Source organism: Diorhabda sublineata, chromosome 1, assembly GCF_026230105.1.
Source record: "Diorhabda sublineata isolate icDioSubl1.1 chromosome 1, icDioSubl1.1, whole genome shotgun sequence".
Classification (NCBI taxonomy): Eukaryota; Metazoa; Arthropoda; class Insecta; order Coleoptera; family Chrysomelidae; genus Diorhabda; species Diorhabda sublineata.
Window position 1 is genome coordinate 2,175,610 of NC_079474.1, and position 19,361 is coordinate 2,194,970.

General features: G+C 32.5%; 1 protein-coding gene across 1 annotated transcript; it reads left to right on the forward strand.

Annotated features, from left to right (window-relative positions):
* The first annotated feature begins 7,627 nt into the window (after window positions 1–7,627).
* Window positions 7,628–18,824, forward strand: LOC130450441 (proton-coupled folate transporter-like). Its single transcript, XM_056788842.1, has 7 exons — window positions 7,628–7,756; window positions 10,233–10,490; window positions 11,615–11,789; window positions 15,179–15,356; window positions 15,813–16,191; window positions 17,676–17,916; window positions 18,003–18,824. The coding sequence occupies exons 1-7, from the start codon at window positions 7,675–7,677 to the stop codon at window positions 18,181–18,183; spliced, it is 1,494 nt and encodes a 497-aa protein (XP_056644820.1). The 5' UTR covers window positions 7,628–7,674; the 3' UTR covers window positions 18,184–18,824.
* The last annotated feature ends 537 nt before the right edge of the window (window positions 18,825–19,361 follow it).

Sequence of the window (19,361 nt, forward strand, 5' to 3'; positions counted from 1 at the left end):
GCGTTTATGATAACATCTAAATTCAGAAAACCATATAAAATCTTCGAGTGAGATATTTCCAATATTTTTCCACATAAACTCGTCGTAAAAACGAAGATTTTCGAAAAAAAATCCATCAAAATCGAATGATTTTTCGATTTTGTCGAAATCGATTAAGTTTTCGATTTTCTAGAGCGTTTATGATAACATCTAAATTCAGAAAACCATATAAAATCTTCGAGTGAGATATTTCCAATATTTTTCCACATAAACTCGTCGTAAAAACGAAGATTTTCGAAAAAAAATCCATCAAAATCGAATGATTTTTCGATTTTGTCGAAATCGATTAAGTTTTCGATTTTCTAGTGCGTTTATGATAACATCTAAATTCAGAAAACCATATAAAATCTTCGAGTGAGATATTTCCAATATTTTTCCACATAAACTCGTCGTAAAAACGAAGATTTTCGAAAAAAAATCCATCAAAATCGAATGATTTTTCGATTTTGTCGAAATCGATTAAGTTTTCGATTTTCTAGAGCGTTTATGATAACATCTAAATTCAGAAAACCATATAAAATCTTCGAGTGAGATATTTCCAATATTTTTCCACATAAACTCGTCGTAAAAACGAAGATTTTCGAAAAAAAATCCATCAAAATCGAATGATTTTTCGATTTTGTCGAAATCGATTAAGTTTTCGATTTTCTAGTGCGTTTATGATAACATCTAAATTCAGAAAACCATATAAAATCTTCGAGTGATATATTTCCAATATTTTTCCACATAAACTCGTCGTAAAAACGAAGATTTTCGAAAAAAAATCCATCAAAATCGAATGATTTTTCGATTTTGTCGAAATCGATTAAGTTTTCGATTTTCTAGAGCGTTTATGATAACATCTAAATTCAGAAAACCATATAAAATCTTCGAGTGAGATATTTCCAATATTTTTCCATATAAACTCGTCGTAAAAACGAAGATTTTCAAAAAAAAATCCATCAAAATCGAATGATTTTTCGATTTTGTCGAAATCGATTAAGTTTTCGATTTTCTAGAGCGTTTATGATAACATCTAAATTCAGAAAACCATATAAAATCTTCGAGTGATATATTTCCAATATTTTTCCACATAAACTCGTCGTAAAAACGAAGATTTTCAAAAAAAAATCCATCAAAATCGAATGATTTTTCGATTTTGTCGAAATCGATTAAGTTTTCGATTTTCTAGAGCGTTTATGATAACATCTAAATTCAGAAAACCATATAAAATCTTCGAGTGAGATATTTCCAATATTTTTCCACATAAACTCGTCGTAAAAACGAAGATTTTCAAAAAAAAAATCCATCAAAATCGAATGATTTTTCGATTTTGTCGAAATCGATTAAGTTTTCGATTTTCTAGAGCGTTTATGATAACATCTAAATTCAGAAAACCATATAAAATCTTCGAGTGAGATATTTCCAATATTTTTCCACATAAACTCGTCGTAAAAACGAAGATTTAAAAAAAAAATCATCAAAATCGAATGATTTTTCGATTATCTTGAAATCGATTAAGTTTTCGATTTTCTAGAGCGTTTATTATAACATCTAAATTCAGAAAACCATATAAAATCTTCGAGTGAGATATTTCCAATATTTTTCCACATAAACTCGTCGTAAAAACGAAGATTTTCAAAAAAAAATCATCAAAATCGAATGATTTTTCGATTATCTTGAAATCGATTAAGTTTTCGATTTTCTAGAGCGTTTATTATAACATCTAAATTCAGAAAACCATATAAAATCTTCGAGTGAGATATTTCCAATATTTTTCCACATAAACTCGTCGTAAAAACGAAGATTTTCAAAAAAAAATCCATCAAAATCGAATGATTTTTCGATTTTGTCGAAATCGATTAAGTTTTCGATTTTCTAGTGCGTTTATGATAACATCTAAATTCAGAAAACCATATAAAATCTTCGAGTGAGATATTTCCAATATTTTTCCACATAAACTCGTCGTAAAAACGAAGATTTTCGAAAAAAAATCCATCAAAATCGAATGATTTTTCGATTTTGTCGAAATCGATTAAGTTTTCGATTTTCTAGAGCGTTTATGATAACATCTAAATTCAGAAAACCATATAAAATCTTCGAGTGAGATATTTCCAATATTTTTCCACATAAACTCGTCGTAAAAACGAAGATTTTCGAAAAAAAATCCATCAAAATCGAATGATTTTTCGATTTTGTCGAAATCGATTAAGTTTTCGATTTTCTAGTGCGTTTATGATAACATCTAAATTCAGAAAACCATATAAAATCTTCGAGTGATATATTTCCAATATTTTTCCACATAAACTCGTCGTAAAAAACGAAGATTTTCGAAAAAAAATCCATCAAAATCGAATGATTTTTCGATTTTGTCGAAATCGATTAAGTTTTCGATTTTCTAGAGCGTTTATGATAACATCTAAATTCAGAAAACCATATAAAATCTTCGAGTGATATATTTCCAATATTTTTCCACATAAACTCGTCGTAAAAACGAAGATTTTCAAAAAAAAATCCATCAAAATCGAATGATTTTTCGATTTTGTCGAAATCGATTAAGTTTTCGATTTTCTAGAGCGTTTATGATAACATCTAAATTCAGAAAACCATATAAAATCTTCGAGTGAGATATTTCCAATATTTTTCCACATAAACTCGTCGTAAAAACGAAGATTTTCAAAAAAAAAATCCATCAAAATCGAATGATTTTTCGATTTTGTCGAAATCGATTAAGTTTTCGATTTTCTAGAGCGTTTATGATAACATCTAAATTCAGAAAACCATATAAAATCTTCGAGTGAGATATTTCCAATATTTTTCCACATAAACTCGTCGTAAAAACGAAGATTTTCGAAAAAAAATCCATCAAAATCGAATGATTTTTCGATTTTGTCGAAATCGATTAAGTTTTCGATTTTCTAGTGCGTTTATGATAACATCTAAATTCAGAAAACCATATAAAATCTTCGAGTGAGATATTTCCAATATTTTTCCACATAAACTCGTCGTAAAAACGAAGATTTTCGAAAAAAAATCCATCAAAATCGAATGATTTTTCGATTTTGTCGAAATCGATTAAGTTTTCGATTTTCTAGAGCGTTTATGATAACATCTAAATTCAGAAAACCATATAAAATCTTCGAGTGAGATATTTCCAATATTTTTCCACATAAACTCGTCGTAAAAACGAAGATTTTCGAAAAAAAATCCATCAAAATCGAATGATTTTTCGATTTTGTCGAAATCGATTAAGTTTTCGATTTTCTAGTGCGTTTATGATAACATCTAAATTCAGAAAACCATATAAAATCTTCGAGTGATATATTTCCAATATTTTTCCACATAAACTCGTCGTAAAAACGAAGATTTAAAAAAAAAATCATCAAAATCGAATGATTTTTCGATTATCTTGAAATCGATTAAGTTTTCGATTTTCTAGAGCGTTTATTATAACATCTAAATTCAGAAAACCATATAAAATCTTCGAGTGAGATATTTCCAATATTTTTCCACATAAACTCGTCGTAAAAACGAAGATTTTCAAAAAAAAATCATCAAAATCGAATGATTTTTCGATTATCTTGAAATCGATTAAGTTTTCGATTTTCTAGAGCGTTTATTATAACATCTAAATTCAGAAAACCATATAAAATCTTCGAGTGATATATTTCCAATATTTTTCCACATAAACTCGTCGTAAAAACGAAGATTTTCAAAAAAAAATCCATCAAAATCGAATGATTTTTCGATTTTGTCGAAATCGATTAAGTTTTCGATTTTCTAGAGCGTTTATGATAACATCTAAATTCAGAAAACCATATAAAATCTTCGAGTGAGATATTTCCAATATTTTTCCACATAAACTCGTCGTAAAAACGAAGATTTTTAAAAAAATTCATCAAAATCGAATGATTTTGTCGAAATCGATTAAGTTTTCGATTTTCTAGAGCGTTTATGATAACATCTAAATTCAGAAAACCATATAAAATCTTCGAGTGAGATATTTCCAATATTTTTCCACATAAACTCGTCGTAAAAACGAAGATTTTCAAAAAAAATCATCAAAATCGAATGATTTTTCGATTATCTTGAAATCGATTAAGCTTTCGATTTTCTAGAGCGTTTATTATAACATCTAAATTCAGAAAACCATATAAAATCTTCGAGTGAAAATAAAAAAACATTTTTCAATTTTTTCTGTTTTCAAAATGTTAGTTTTTTTTGTAAATTAACAAAAAAATATATCAACTGAATTTGATGCTTTGTAAAAAAGTTATAATCGATTATATGGGGAGAAATAGGTTTAAAATCATAGAACTATATGAAATATACTTGAACAGTAAAGTGTATCAAAATATACCACAAAATATTATTAAACTCATTGAAAGGATGCGTCACAAATATTTCTAACAATTTCGTTTTCAATTTTATAGTTTCAAATACGCCCTCTAGTGGCGGACGCAAAATATAATCCACGTGTTTGTCGGAGCCATTTTGTTATAACTTTTCGATCCCTGACACTGTAATTTGATCCGTTCGTACGTAAAAGATATTCCTCAATGAAATTGATAAAAAAAAAGATAAATAAATCAAATAACTGTTAAAACTTTACGTTCTTAATTATAATTAGTAAAATGAAAGCCGTAGGACGATGACAGATAATCCTAACCTAACCTTGTTTATCGAGAAAAAAAATATCACGAAGGTTAATAATAACAAAAACAAGATTTGTGTTGATTCAATAAAATATTCAAATTGAATTTAATCACTTGGAACGATCCCATTTAGAGCGTAAATTCTGATGTAAACGTGTCAAAACTTCAACGTATGATTTTAGTGGCAGATGCGGAGAACTGAATGATAATCTTAATACGTATTATGACATCGAAAGGTGATTAAATCAATCAGGTTCACATTGACGTAGAATTTATTATTAAACGACGAACAACATGAATTTCTAACTATAAAAACAAGAAAACAAAACTCAATCATATCACATTTTGATCCCAACAGTGAATAAATGTTTAAACGTATTGTATACGAGGACCGTCCCAGAAGTACTTGGCCCAATAAAGAAAACACAAAAATTTTTTAGCATAATTTCCATTTAGCTCCGTATATTTTTTCCATCGATGTTCAATAACTTCTTATATAATCCATGGGGGCCAAATCTGGCGAATTTACGGCATGAGAAAGCAATTTAAACTTTGGTTTATTAATTTTTGCAATAACAGTGCATTATCTTTTTCTTTTTAGCCGTTTTTGCTTGATTTATTCGCTCAAACGTTGATAGTTTTTCCTTTTACAAGATAGACAATGGAAATTATCCCACGCTTATCCCTAAAAACCGACGCCGCGACTTTATCTCAAGGTCATATCAAGTACTTCTTGAACCATCCTCGTATTACGTTTCACGTATTATATACACGATGAAAATAGAACAATTAAATATTTATATTAAAATAAACAAGACTTGACTTGTAAAAAAATTCATTGTTTCTGGTTTTTTTAAATAAGTGGATTTAAAAATTTATTTTATACACACAAATAACAATAAATTGATTTTTGTCGACCAATTCATGCTAGTTTTGCTTATTTCTATTGTTTTTTACTAAAATTTCAATATATACAGGGTGAATCACCTAAAACATTGTGCTACAACAAAAATTTTCAAACTGAAAAATGAAATTATTTTTTATACACATCGTATAATTGAACTACTACTGACCTTTCGAATAATGTATTACAAGATTCACATTTTATTAACAAAAATATTTATATTTTAGTAATTTTCAAAATAATGAATTTACCCACACTGTATACAATTAGTTGTTGCTTCACGTATTCTCATTATTGAATATTTTCTATAGTCACATTGTGTTTCACATTAAAACTATTTTCATAATTGAATTTGTTTTTATCAAAAACGATAATTTGATGTTTACACTCCCATTTAGATATAATAGATAATTATTAAAGTGAATATCATGTAAACACGTTCGTTCATATTACATACAGGCAGCCATGACACCCCGCTTAATTAGGTTGAAGTTGTACGGACGACCCTGATTGGTTGGTGATTGTCGCTACTGATTGGAGCAGTACACACAAATGGCGCGCCATTTAAACTATTAATAATTCAATATAGATATTTAAAACTGTGTTTTAAAGATCAAATGTTGATAAATTATGTGGTTATATGAAAAATAATAAGTTATTGAATAAAAATTATGTGTTTTAAGTTCCAATTTTAGGTTTCTACTGCTGATTAATAATAATTCATTATAAAAAACTCGTTTTTTGTATTATTTTTGCTTATAACTTTAGAAATAATGAAACAATGGTGATGTTTCGAAAAAGGATTGGTAGAAAATGAAAAAATCTAACAAATGAGATGTCGAACGGATTATCACGTCATGAGAAAATAAAAAAAACTAGAAAATTCCGTATTTTTCTTAGAAAACTCATAGCTTCGTCATTGTTTTGAGGTACAATGGTAAATTTTTTGGAAAGATACAAACTACAAAGGACTATATACAAAATGGAAGAGCGATTGGTCAAAGTATGCTCTACGTTTGATAGGTAAAAAAAATATAAATATACCCAACATACTTCAGATAACAATTAAAACAATTCGTTGGTATTTTATGTAAAAACATATGCATTCGAGTGCTGATAATTATGTTTATTGACGTTGTTATCTACTGATCTGATTTTTTTTTCGTCTCAAGGCGACCCGATGATAGAAAATCTGCAAATAACCACTAACAGTTACCAAATCAACGTTAATGCGCATGTAAACTTGATTTCATGGCATTTCATTTCCTTCCCATTGTTAATATTAATTTTAAGGAATTATAAAACAATCCGGCAACGTCGCAACCAGTAGCGAGAATCTCGCTTATATATAACAGTTATAAACAGATAAATTATCTCGTATTGATTAAATTAACGTATTTAACCCTTAGAGGATAGACAATTTTTATAATTGGTTCAAATTATTAATTCAAAAGTCAATTTTTTAATCACATACCAAAAAAAAACAACGCAAATATTAATAGAGTAGCTAACCATAAGCGTTTTTCGGAATTTGCCCCTGCAAAGTAGACAACCGGCTATACGAAACGCTGTACGGGTTGCCTCCGTTGTTCTATTTTGTTCAAGACAATAATAACACGGGCAACAAGATGAACATCAACCATAATATTATATATTTCGTAATTAGAAAGTATTGACCCTCGGACAACAATTTAATTCACATTTTACGCACTTATCACTATCTAAACTGTATTCACGAACAGTTAATTATGCGTATATTTCTTTGAATCTATTGCAGTAATAATTAAAGTTTAGTATACGTAGAGCAAATACGAGGGTTACTACAAAAGTAAAACTTGAATAGCAAGAAAATAAGTAAAAACTGACTACAGCTTTTGGATGATGAAGCAGATATATGTCTTCAAGTATATACATTATAATTAACTCGAAAACGGTCAAAAATACTGATTTGTTTGATAATTTTAATGTAGGCATACTTATAACAAAAGATTTTATCTTATTCAAAACTCATTGTCATATATATATATAAACAGATCAGATTATTAATTATCAAACCGAAAATATTTTAATAGCCAGTTAATTTGTGTGGTTGCTGAAATGGCGATTTCAGGATTCCAATCGTTTCGTATTACCGTAGAAATTCCTCTTTTGCTTTTGACATATTCTATTATGGTACAAAGTAAGTATATTTTTTTATTTAACTAAAGAAATCTTGTACAGGGTGTCGTCATAAAGTTTTAAAGTTTTATAAAAGATTTTGCTTACACAATTTTCATTTGTATACCACAATAATAAAGAGTGACTCATACTGTTGATTAATTTTATAGCCCATATCAAATTAAACGTGTATCTATACTAAAAACTTGATTTTTATAATTGAATACCAACAAAAAAATTACAAAAAAGATCTTCCACGTCCAGTTGCAGCTAGGCCATCTTTGATACAAACACAGGACAAGTCCAAACGTACGAAAAAGAAGAAGAAGACCTCCGGGTGCAGTTCGAGTTTTCTAGAAGTTCTGATTTCAATTTAATATTCAATAGAATATAGCTAAAACATTAAAGTATACAGAAAAATGGTTGTTTCACTAAAAATAATCATCATAAACGCAGGATATTGAATTTAATACCTCGTAGAAGTAAATCATATATGGATGACGTCACAACCAGTCGCCATATTAATTGGGGGAGATGAACATTATGTTATTTACATTAAAATTATCATTAGTAGAATTATTTTATTATACTCGATGCTTCAAAAGACGTTACTCGAAATACTATACAGGGTGTCCCACGACGAGTTAAAACTATCTGTATATGGCAAAATACTTATAGTAAAATCAAGAAAATTTCTACGTTTCCGGATACGATATTTTTAACTAAAATATTTTCAAAGATGGCCGACTTCCGGTTCTACCGGATATCGACTGAAACTTTGTTATTTTAAATGGAACACACTGTATATTAATACATATTTGAAATCTACGTAAAATTTTAGTATACTTTTGTCTAAAAACTTTTTTCGAAAAATTCATAATTTTTGAGTTATTAATTTTTTTGTAAAAAATTTAACCCTTATAAATTATTTTTTTAACAGGATAACTTTAAAAATATGAAAATGGTTTCTGTTTGGTTGCTTTTAGCAAAGTCAGACGTATTTGAACGTATGTTGAAAAACTTTTTATTTTATACAGGGTTTGTATAAAAAGTGCTCAAAGTTTAACTTCATAAATATCAAATTTACAAAAAACATTTAATATCTGGATAATGGTAAGATTTAAATATAGGAAAGTATACATGAATTTGCCTCATTTTTTACCCCTGAATGCATTAAAATAGAAAAAACTGGGTGTTTCTATTTAAAAAAATTAAAAAATTTGATATTTATGAAGTTAAACTTTGAACACTTTTTATACATACCCTGTATAAATTGAAAAAATTTACAACATAGATTCAAATGCGTCTGATCTTGCTAAAAGCAAACGAATAGAAACCATTTTCATATCTTTAAGGGTATCGTCGTAAAAAAATAATTTATAAGGGTCAAAGTTTTTACAAAAAAATTAATAACTCAAAAAATACGCATTTTTCGAAAAACGTTTTTAGACAAAAGTATTCTAAAATTTGACGTAAATTTCAAAAATGTATCAATATACAGGGTATTCTATTCAAAATAACAAAGTTATAGTCGACTTCCTGTAGAATCGGAAGTCGGCCATCTTTGAAAATATTTTAGTTAAAAAGATCGTATTTGATAACCCAAACTTGGAAATTTTCAAGATTTTAATATAAGTATTTTGCCTTATACAGATAGTTTTAACTAATCGTGGGACACCCTGTATATGTCTATCTTCGGCTATACCACCAAATATTATTTCAAAGATGCGTGTAATTGTTTCAAAACGTAGTTTTTTATAAAATCTTTTTATTTATGATATTTTACAGTAGTTATACGTCACAATAAAATATTTGAAATATTGATAATAAATTACCAATTAATCTGATTATATCTATTGTTTGATAGTACTTTAATAACAAGATTTAATTCATAATTTTAATCAATTCAACGTAATCAGATCGCTAAGGAATATTAGAAATATTTCGATAGCTAATTTATCTCGAGCCGTGTACTGTTTAAGTAAATCTGGCAACATCACAATCATGCACTATAATGTAAAATCTGCTTTGTATATATTTTAGCATTAAGAAATTTAGAGGTTATATAGGGATAATCATCGTGATTTGAAATATGTTAATCATCACGTATTTTCTTTGTTTTTTATCGTTACTTTTATTTTTTTTTATTTTCTTATGACGTCAATCGTTACGTATTTAGAGTTTCCTTTATTTCTATTTATTACTTTTGTGTTTTTTGTCAAAAAACCGTTGGCCTATCAATTCTAATATTGGGTAAAGTAAAACAAAATCACTTTTTTACCTAACGTCGTATTTTAAATAAATTTGCTGAAACTAGCAAATACGAATTAAGTATTTGTATATTTAAGTGTTCATGCAAAAGAAACACGGATGGTAAACTCGGTAGTGCATGCGTTTCAGCATTCGTCATTAAATCTTTTTCGACGGCGTTGCCAGACTTACAGAAACCATATAAGCTATAGGAGATATTATGATATTAAAATTATACGTTTTTTTAGAGGCCCTATATACGAATCTCAGCATATACCGAACTTGTTACACTATACTAGACTATCCCAAGGAAAATTGTTCCCAACTAGGAAACGAAGACAACAATATGACAGAATTGTTAGAACCGAAAGTTCAACCGACCGTAAATCACATAAATATGGTCCAAAGTACGATACAATCAACAATTCCTTTATTTATTTGTATATACGTCGGATTATGGTCCGACAGATTCGGAAGGAAGCCATTTTTGATAGCCTCGCTCGCAGGTATGTACGAATATACGAGGGTGAGTCTCGGTAAAGATTCTAAAACACGATTTCTGCGAGTTTATTTCAAAACTAATCGAAATATGATATTTTTGGTTAATTGAGAAGAGTGGTCTGTTTATAAGCTTCCTAAAAGTAGAAAAAAAAATGTTTTTGACGAAATAAGATGTATTTAAAATATAAAAATGCTTCTCCAATCGTTTTCAGTGCTAATAAATCGAAACGTTTCGATCTAAACATTATTATAATGCCATTTTTGATAGCCTCGCTCGCAGGTGTGTACGAATATACGAGGGTGAGTCTCGGTAAAGTTTCTAAAACACGATTTCTGCGAGTTTATTTCAAAACTAATCGAAATATGATATTTTTGGTTAATTGAGAAGAGTGGTCTGTTTATAAGCTTCCTAAAAGTAGAAAAAAAAAATGTTTTTGACGAAATAAGATGTATTTAAAATATAAAAATGCTTCTCCAATCGTTTTCAGTGCTAATAAATCGAAACGTTTCGATCTAAACATTATTATAATGCCATTTTTGATAGCCTCGCTCGCAGGTGTGTACGAATATACGAGGGTGAGTCTCGGTAAAGTTTCTAAAACACGATTTCTGCGAGTTTATTTCAAAACTAATCGAAATTTTATTTATAATACGATATTTTTGGTTAATTGACTGGAATGGTCTGTTTATAAGCTTGCTAAAAGTAGAAAAAAAATGTTTTTGACGAAATAAGATGTATTTAAAATATAAAAATGCTTCTCCAATCGTTTACAGTGCTAATAAATCATTATTATAATGTTTTGTTACTTAAATGACATTATTATCGTTGCTTTTACTTCCAAACTATAAATAAACTCTAAACGAATTGCATCTTAAATTGATTTTAGTCAATTTTACTGACGATTTTGAAGAATTCATCCTCCCCGATATACCTGACTTTGGGAAAAACCAAAACCTTCTCCCTGCATTTTTTCCAAGCGCATATCTCGAGACCGGGAAGAGATCAGACCTCGAACGCCGAGTTATGAACTTTGTTTAATGTGCTAAGCGCCCATATAGGTCTTATTATACCACACAACTCATAACAGACAAACAGAAGACCCAGATGACATAATAAACAATGTTTTAGGGGCATTGGTTTCGGCAGCAGCAAATGTACTGATAGTTTATTTTGAGGATCTAACCACCTGGTGGTTTATCGCTAGTATGATGCCGTATGTATTGACAGGTGAAACTGGGGCTTTTATGCTTTTGGTCACTACATACATCGCAGACATCACCACCTCCGAACAAAGAGCATTGAGGTATAGTAATTCTATTTTTACTTAAAGGAGCAAAACAAATAGAGAAAAAATAATTATATTATAGTTAAATTCAGCAGTAACGGTTTGTTTAGGTACCAGAAACTCAGAGTTCTTGATCAAGCTCGTCGAAACGGCACTAATTTGACCTAGGGTCTCCACATATTTGTTTTTTCGGCGATTTCTTGAACTGCAGTAACAAAAAAAAGTCAGTCGAAGTTGTACGCCATCTAGGATGTGACACTGACCTTGTTTTTCACCAGGAAGTCGATCCTGGCGAAAGCCAAGTGAGTGGCCACATTGTGGATGTGAAGTTTGCTCTACGACCTTTCCTTGTGTTTAAATTTTCGTTACATTCGGCAGTTTAGGTTCGTTTAGGTTCCAGAAACTCAGAGTTCTTGATCAAGCTCGTCGAAACGGCACTAATTTGACCTAGGGTCTCCACATATTTGTTTTTTCAGCGATTTCTTGAGCTGCAGTAACACAAAGAAGTCTGTCGAAGCAGTACGCCGTCTGATGTATGAAACTGACCTCGTTTTTCACCAGGAAGTCGATCCTGGCGAAAGCCAAGTGAGTGGCCACATTGTGGATGTGAAGTTTGCTCTACGACCTTTCCTTGTGTTTAAATTTTCGTTACATTCGGCAGTTTAGGTTTGTTTAGGTACCAGAAACTCAGAGTTCTTGATCAAGCTCGTCGAAACGGCACTAATTTGACCTAGGGTCTCCACATATTTGTTTTTTAGGCGATTTCTTGAACTGCAGTAACAAAAAAAAGTCAGTCGAAGTTGTACGCCATCTAGGATGTGACACTGACCTTTTTTTTCACCAGGAAGTCGATCCTGGCGAAAGCCAAGTGAGTGAGCACATTGTGGATGTGAAGTTTGCTCTACGACCTTTCCTTGTGTTTAAATTTTCGTTACAATCGGCAGTTTAGGTTTGTTTAGGTACCAGAAACTCAGAGTTCTTGATCAAGCTCGTCGAAACGGCACTAATTTGACCTAGGGTCTCCACATATTTGTTTTTTCAGCGATTTCTTGAGCTGCAGTAACACAAAGAAGTCTGTCGAAGCAGTACGCCGTCTGATGTATGAAACTGACCTCGTTTTTCACCAGGAAGTCGATCCTGGCGAAAGCCAAGTGAGTGAGCACATTGTGGATGTGAAGTTTGCTCTACGACCTTTCCTTGTGTTTAAATTTTCGTTACATTCGGCAGTTTAGGTTCGTTTAGGTTCCAGAAACTCAGAGTTCTTGATCAAGCTCGTCGAAACGGCACTAATTTGACCTAGAGTCTCTACGTATTGTTTTTTCAGCGATTTCTTGAGCTGCAGTAACACAAAGAAGTCTGTCGAAGCAGTACGCCGTCTGATGTATGAAACTGACCTCGTTTTTCACCAGGAAGTCGATCCTGGCGAAAGCCAAGTGAGTGGCCACATTGTGGATGTGAAGTTTGCTCTACGACCTTTCCTTGTGCTTAAATTTTCGTTACATTCGGCAGTTTAGGTTTGTTTAGGTTCCAGAAACTCAGAGTTCTTGATCAAGCTCGTCGAAACGGCACTAATTTGACCTAGAGTCTCTGCGTATTGTTTTTTCAGCGATTTCTTGAGCTGCAGTAACATAAAGAAGTCTGTCGAAGCAGTACGCCGTCTGATGTATGAAACTGACCTCGTTTTTCACCAGGAAGTCGATCCTGGCGAAAGCCAAGTGAGTGGGCACATTGTGGATGTGAAGTTTGCTCTACGACCTTTCCTTGTGTTTAAATTTTCGTTACATTCGGCAGTTTAGGTTTGTTTAGGTTCCAGAAACTCAGAGTTCTTGATCAAGCTCGTCGAAACGGCACTAATTTGACCTAGAGTCTCTGCGTATTGTTTTTTCAGCGATTTCTTGAGCTGCAGTAACATAAAGAAGTCTGTCGAAGCAGTACGCCGTCTGATGTATGAAACTGACCTCGTTTTTCACCAGGAAGTCGATCCTGGCGAAAGCCAAGTGAGTGGGCACATTGTGGATGTGAAGTTTGCTCTACGACCTTTCCTTGTGTTTAAATTTTCGTTACATTCGGCAGTTTAGGTTCGTTTAGGTTCCAGAAACTCAGAGTTCTTGATCAAGCTCGTCGAAACGGCACTAATTTGACCTAGAGTCTCTGCGTATTGTTTTTTCAGCGATTTCTTGAGCTGCAGTAACACAAAAAAGTCTGTCGAAGCAGTACGCCGTCTGATGTATGAAACTGACCTCGTTTTTCACCAGGAAGTCGATCCTGGCGAAAGCCAAGTGAGTGGGCACATTGTGGATGTGAAGTTTGCTCTACGACCTTTCCTTGTGCTTAAATTTTCGTTACATTCGGCAGTTTAGGTTTGTTTAGGTTCCAGAAACTCAGAGTTCTTGATCAAGCTCGTCGAAACGGCACTAATTTGACCTAGAGTCTCTGCGTATTGTTTTTTCAGCGATTTCTTGAGCTGCAGTAACATAAAGAAGTCTGTCGAAGCAGTACGCCGTCTGATGTATGAAACTGACCTCGTTTTTCACCAGGAAGTCGATCCTGGCGAAAGCCAAGTGAGTGGGCACATTGTGGATGTGAAGTTTGCTCTACGACCTTTCCTTGTGTTTAAATTTTCGTTACATTCGGCAGTTTAGGTTCGTTTAGGTTCCAGAAACTCAGAGTTCTTGATCAAGCTCGTCGAAACGGCACTAATTTGACCTAGGGTCTCCACATATTTGTTTTTTAGGCGATTTCTTGAACTGCAGTAACAAAAAAAAGTCAGTCGAAGTTGTACGCCATCTAGGATGTGACACTGACCTTGTTTTTCACCAGGAAGTCGATCCTGGCGAAAGCCAAGTGAGTGGGCACATTGTGGATGTGAAGTTTGCTCTACGACCTTTCCTTGTGCTTAAATTTTCGTTACATTCGGCAGTTTAGGTTTGTTTAGGTTCCAGAAACTCAGAGTTCTTGATCAAGCTCGTCGAAACGGCACTAATTTGACCTAGAGTCTCTACATATTTGTTTTTTCGGCGATTTCTTGAGCTGCAGTAACACAAAGAAGTCTGTCGAAGCTGTACGTTGTCCGATTGGCCGAGTGAACCGGCGCTTTGTCGTAGCGAAGTTTCAAAGTGTCTTGATGTCGTTGTACCTTCATCAACAACGATTTGTTCAGGTAGAAAAATTATCGGAATCCCAAGATTTCGAAATAAAAATGTACAAAAGTTTTTTGAAGCACTACGAAAGTCTCCACTGCATTACTTTCGAGCCACACCCCGTATTCTCGTCGATGTACCGTTGTTGCCAAGTTTGTTCTTTTTAAGAAAGTTTTTGTAAACATTTATAACCATAATCAGGATATTAAGTTGATTTTTGAACATAAAAAAAATATTTCCAATCAAATAGGTCGTTCTAATTTTTAGGTTAGCTCTTTTTGAAGTGATTTTTGGTTTGTCTTCAGTTTTTGGAAATTTTAGCGCTTCCTATTTATTTTATGCCACAAATTACGCAACTGTTTATTTAATCACTATGAGTTTGCTGGGATTCAGCCTTTTATATACGATATTTGTTTTACCGGAATCTCTGAAAGGAAATAAAGAGGTAGGGCCATTTGTTTTTCGTAAATAAATTCGAATTATTTCACGTTCTCGCCACTTTTATGGGAAATCTCACGAATTAACACACGCTTTTCCTCATTTTCATCATTTTAATCATCAACACATGCGGTAAATCTGGTCTCAAACCATTTTTACCCCTCATTGGTTCTGTCTGTCTAACCATCTGGCTGTTTGCTTAATATTAAAGGCCGAAACCCATTAGCGCCACGCCACGCCACCCCACGCCAAGTGTCGAATATGATTTTCCATTTAAATCAATTTCCTGCGTACACAATCAGATCACATTTTCGACACTTGGTGTGGGGTGGCGTGGCGTGGGGTGGCGTGCTGCTTTTGGTTTCGGCCTTAGCACTAGTGAAAAATTGTCATTAATTCTTTGAAATTTAAGTCAATGGGAAGGCGTCGATTGTGTAGTTTTCATTTTTGTTTGCATTTGTAGGTACAAAATTCAAAAGAAAAAATCAAATTGACGAACGTGAAGGATTTAGTGAAAAACATTTTCAAAAAGAGACCGAACAATGGTAGAATCCATCTATTATCGATTCTTGGTATTATTTTATTACAGAATTTCACCATTGGAGAAATGACAGTACTGACTCTATTTTTGAGAGCCAAATTCTACTGGACATTATCGAAAATAACGTTAGTCAACAGTATTGCCAGTATTTTGAATATAATCGGTACTGTATTCAGTACTGTGGTTCTTCATAAGTTGCTCAAAATACAAGAATTTCCTCTAGTACTTCTAGCATCCATTTCGCACATTATATCCAATATACTTAGAGCCAATGCCACTAATGACATATATTTATACATATGTAAGTAGATTTATTATTTTTTTTTTCTCAATTAACCTCAAAAATATAGGTAACAGACGTTGATTATGTATAAATTGAGGTACTATGTACAACGCGATCCTCGTCGGCCTTTCTTGCCGTCATACTGGGGATCCTCATCGTTTAGAGCTGATCCAGCTGCCACAGATCTTCGTTTTCAATTTTAAACGTTTCCAGGTGTAGTAATCTGGAGACCCCTAATGTCTCACACTTCGAGAGAACGTGGATGGAGTTTCTGAGCAACAGAATCCGCCAAGTCCGATGTCTTCAGGTGTCCAGACAGGACTCCTGTTAGAGCAGATCTTCTCTGGTTACATTTCCTTCTCTTTTCCATTCGAGGATCGTCTCCAATGGACTCATGGCGCGTTTCCCAAAATATTTTCAAGTTACGAACATAGAGAAAAGTCGTCGGGAGCTAAATCCAGCGAAAACGTCGGAGCAGCGATGATTTTCGTTACGTGTTTGGACAAAATATTACTAAAAATCGGGTGTAATGAAATGTGACATTCTCAGTATCTTTTTTACGACATCTATTATCCAAAAGCGACCCTCGTCGGCCTTTCTTGCCGTGATACTGGGGATCCTCATCGTTTAGAGCTGATCCAGCTGCCACAGATCTTCGTTTTCAATTTTAAACGTTTCCAGGTGTAGTAATCTGGAGACCCCTAATGTCTCACACTTCGAGAGAACGTGGATGGAGTTTCTGGGCAACAGAATCTGCCAAGTCCGATGTCTTCAGGTGTCCAGACAGGACTCCTGTTAGAGCAGATCTTCACTGGTTACATTTCCTTCTCGAGGATCGTCTCCAATGGACTCCAATGGCGCGTTTCCCAAAATATTTTCAAGTTACGAACATAGAGAAAAGTCATCGGGAGCTAAATCCAGCGAAAACGTCGGATTAGCGATGATTTTCGTTACGTGTTTGGACAAAATAATACCATTACTGCGACATCTATTATCCAAAAGGTCTTTTTGTTGAGAGCCTCCGCTATCTCTTGGAGGTTTATTTCTTGGTTGCAGACGTCCAGCCACCTTCAGAATCGACGCAAATTGTTGAAGGTACGATGCGAAGTTTGGTCCTGGTTTGGACTGACAATCAGGAGAAAGAACAGCTCGAATCTGATCCAGATTTTCTGTCTGTTGTGTCCCGGTAATAAAATCATCACCACGTTCGAAAAAATGATGTTAAATCGATTCAAATAAACACCTGCACTCAAAACCGTGTCAGTTCAACAGTTTTTGGCTAAAGTTGAACTATTTCACGCATATTAATCGCCTGACTTGGCTCCGTATGATTTTTTTTAAAACCACGTTTCGAAGGATACCGATTCCGCTTGAACAAGATGGAGATGCACTGGAATTAATTTGATAGGGAGGCGTGGATGTACAAATGAACAAATTTGGAAGATCTATTTCATATTAAACTTGCCATAATTATATTTTTTATGAAGTTTTCCGTTTTTTAGCGTACTGCGCGTTCGCATTTAGAGGCATGGGAGGCATAATGCTCAGAACCGTTACGTCATTTATCATATCTTCGCAGGAAATGGGAAAAGTTTTCGCGGTAATCAGTATTTTGACAAGTCTCGATGAATTGACAGCTAATATAATATATCCGATGGTCTACAACGCAACTCTGCACACCAACAGCGGAATTTTCAATTATATGTCTGTGGGAATGATGGCGGTTGGCAGTATTCTGATAATGTAGGTCGAACTTCAGATTATCCACATTTTTATGGTTTTTTTTTTCAATTTTCGCGATTATACGATCATTAATTTGTCGTTTTCAGATATATGATGAATGTTAATTACGCTCATTACGAACCACCGACGAAAGAAGAAGATCTAGATGCAAAGAAAAATATGGCGTTGAATAATATGGATATATTCACTCCAACGCAACGAATGAGTTTAGAAATAGGCACCAGGACGTTTTCTCTTAGATCTATAACGAATACTCCAATTCCTTGAAGTGCATTTATAACGGATATTCACTTATAACCACGAAGATCTGCTCGGTCCTTTCCCGAACGTAATAAAATATAGTCAATTTTAAGTTAAAATTCGATATCAAAACAATTTTTTGTGATATCACTTATTTTTGATTTACATGGTATACTAAACTTAAATATAATTGCTTTACTGATTTAATTTCGATATACACGGTATATCGAACTTGTTTATCTCATTCTAGCGCATCTACTTTGATATTTCCTCTCTTTATCATATTGATTCGGTTATTTAGTTTCACACACTGATTCAATATGGTATATTAAACTTGCTTCTATTTCATTTCAATCCATACAGTTTATTATGTTCTATCTTTATCACAAACAAAACCTAAATGAACTTGCAGCATTCTATCTCACTCTTACACTCCTTTTTTAAACACGTAGATTTGGTGGCATATTAAATTTGTTTCTATCTCATTCTAACTCATACATTGTGTTATCTTCTTTCTTTATTAAATTGATACGATTTCTATACGATATTCATACGTTGATATGAAAGGCGTTACTACTTGAACTCGTTCTACTTTTTTATTATGAATTATTACTGTATACTGTAAAGTGATTTTTTTTAATTGTAGACATAATACTTATTCGAATCAACTTCGTGTTTTATTTACGCCCCTATTCTCAATATCAAATGAATTCACATAAAGTTGTGTGTATACAGTATATGTTCCGCTAATCATTTTCTCTCACTCTAGCACATATATTTTAATATATTCTCTCTTCTTCTTGATATAATTTCGTGATTCGTCACCTATTTCATTTACAAACAATTAGTTAACAACTAGTATTAAAGATGGCGTCATTAAGTGAAACTAGTTTAAATAAAAGTGTTGCTTGATAAAATTTCTTTTTAATTATATTTACAATCATGGAAAAAACGCGAGTACGTTTTGTATTTTTTTGTATAAAGCAACATGTTCTTTATTTGAATTAAATATAAAGATAACTGCGTAAAGTTATAGAAAACTGTAATAGTGATATTTGTCGTGAAATATATGATGCTATATACTATAAACTAATTATTTCGATACAATAAATATGGTTTAAGATAAATTTAACGCTATAAAATTTAAAATATTGAAGGGATAAATTACTACCGCCATCTACATTCTAATCTTGAAGCAGTAATGA

What these genes read in the sequence shown, in the direction of transcription:
- LOC130450441 (XM_056788842.1), top strand. Translation starts at nt 7,675, where the DNA reads ATGGCGATTTCAGGATTCCAATCGTTTCGTATTACCGTAGAAATTCCT. An exon ending in TGACATATATTTATACATAT is followed by an intron (nt 16,192 to 17,675) that starts GTAAGTAGATTT and finishes TCCGTTTTTTAG; the next exon opens with CGTACTGCGCGTTCGCATTT. An exon ending in GTTGGCAGTATTCTGATAAT is followed by an intron (nt 17,917 to 18,002) that starts GTAGGTCGAACT and finishes TGTCGTTTTCAG; the next exon opens with ATATATGATGAATGTTAATT.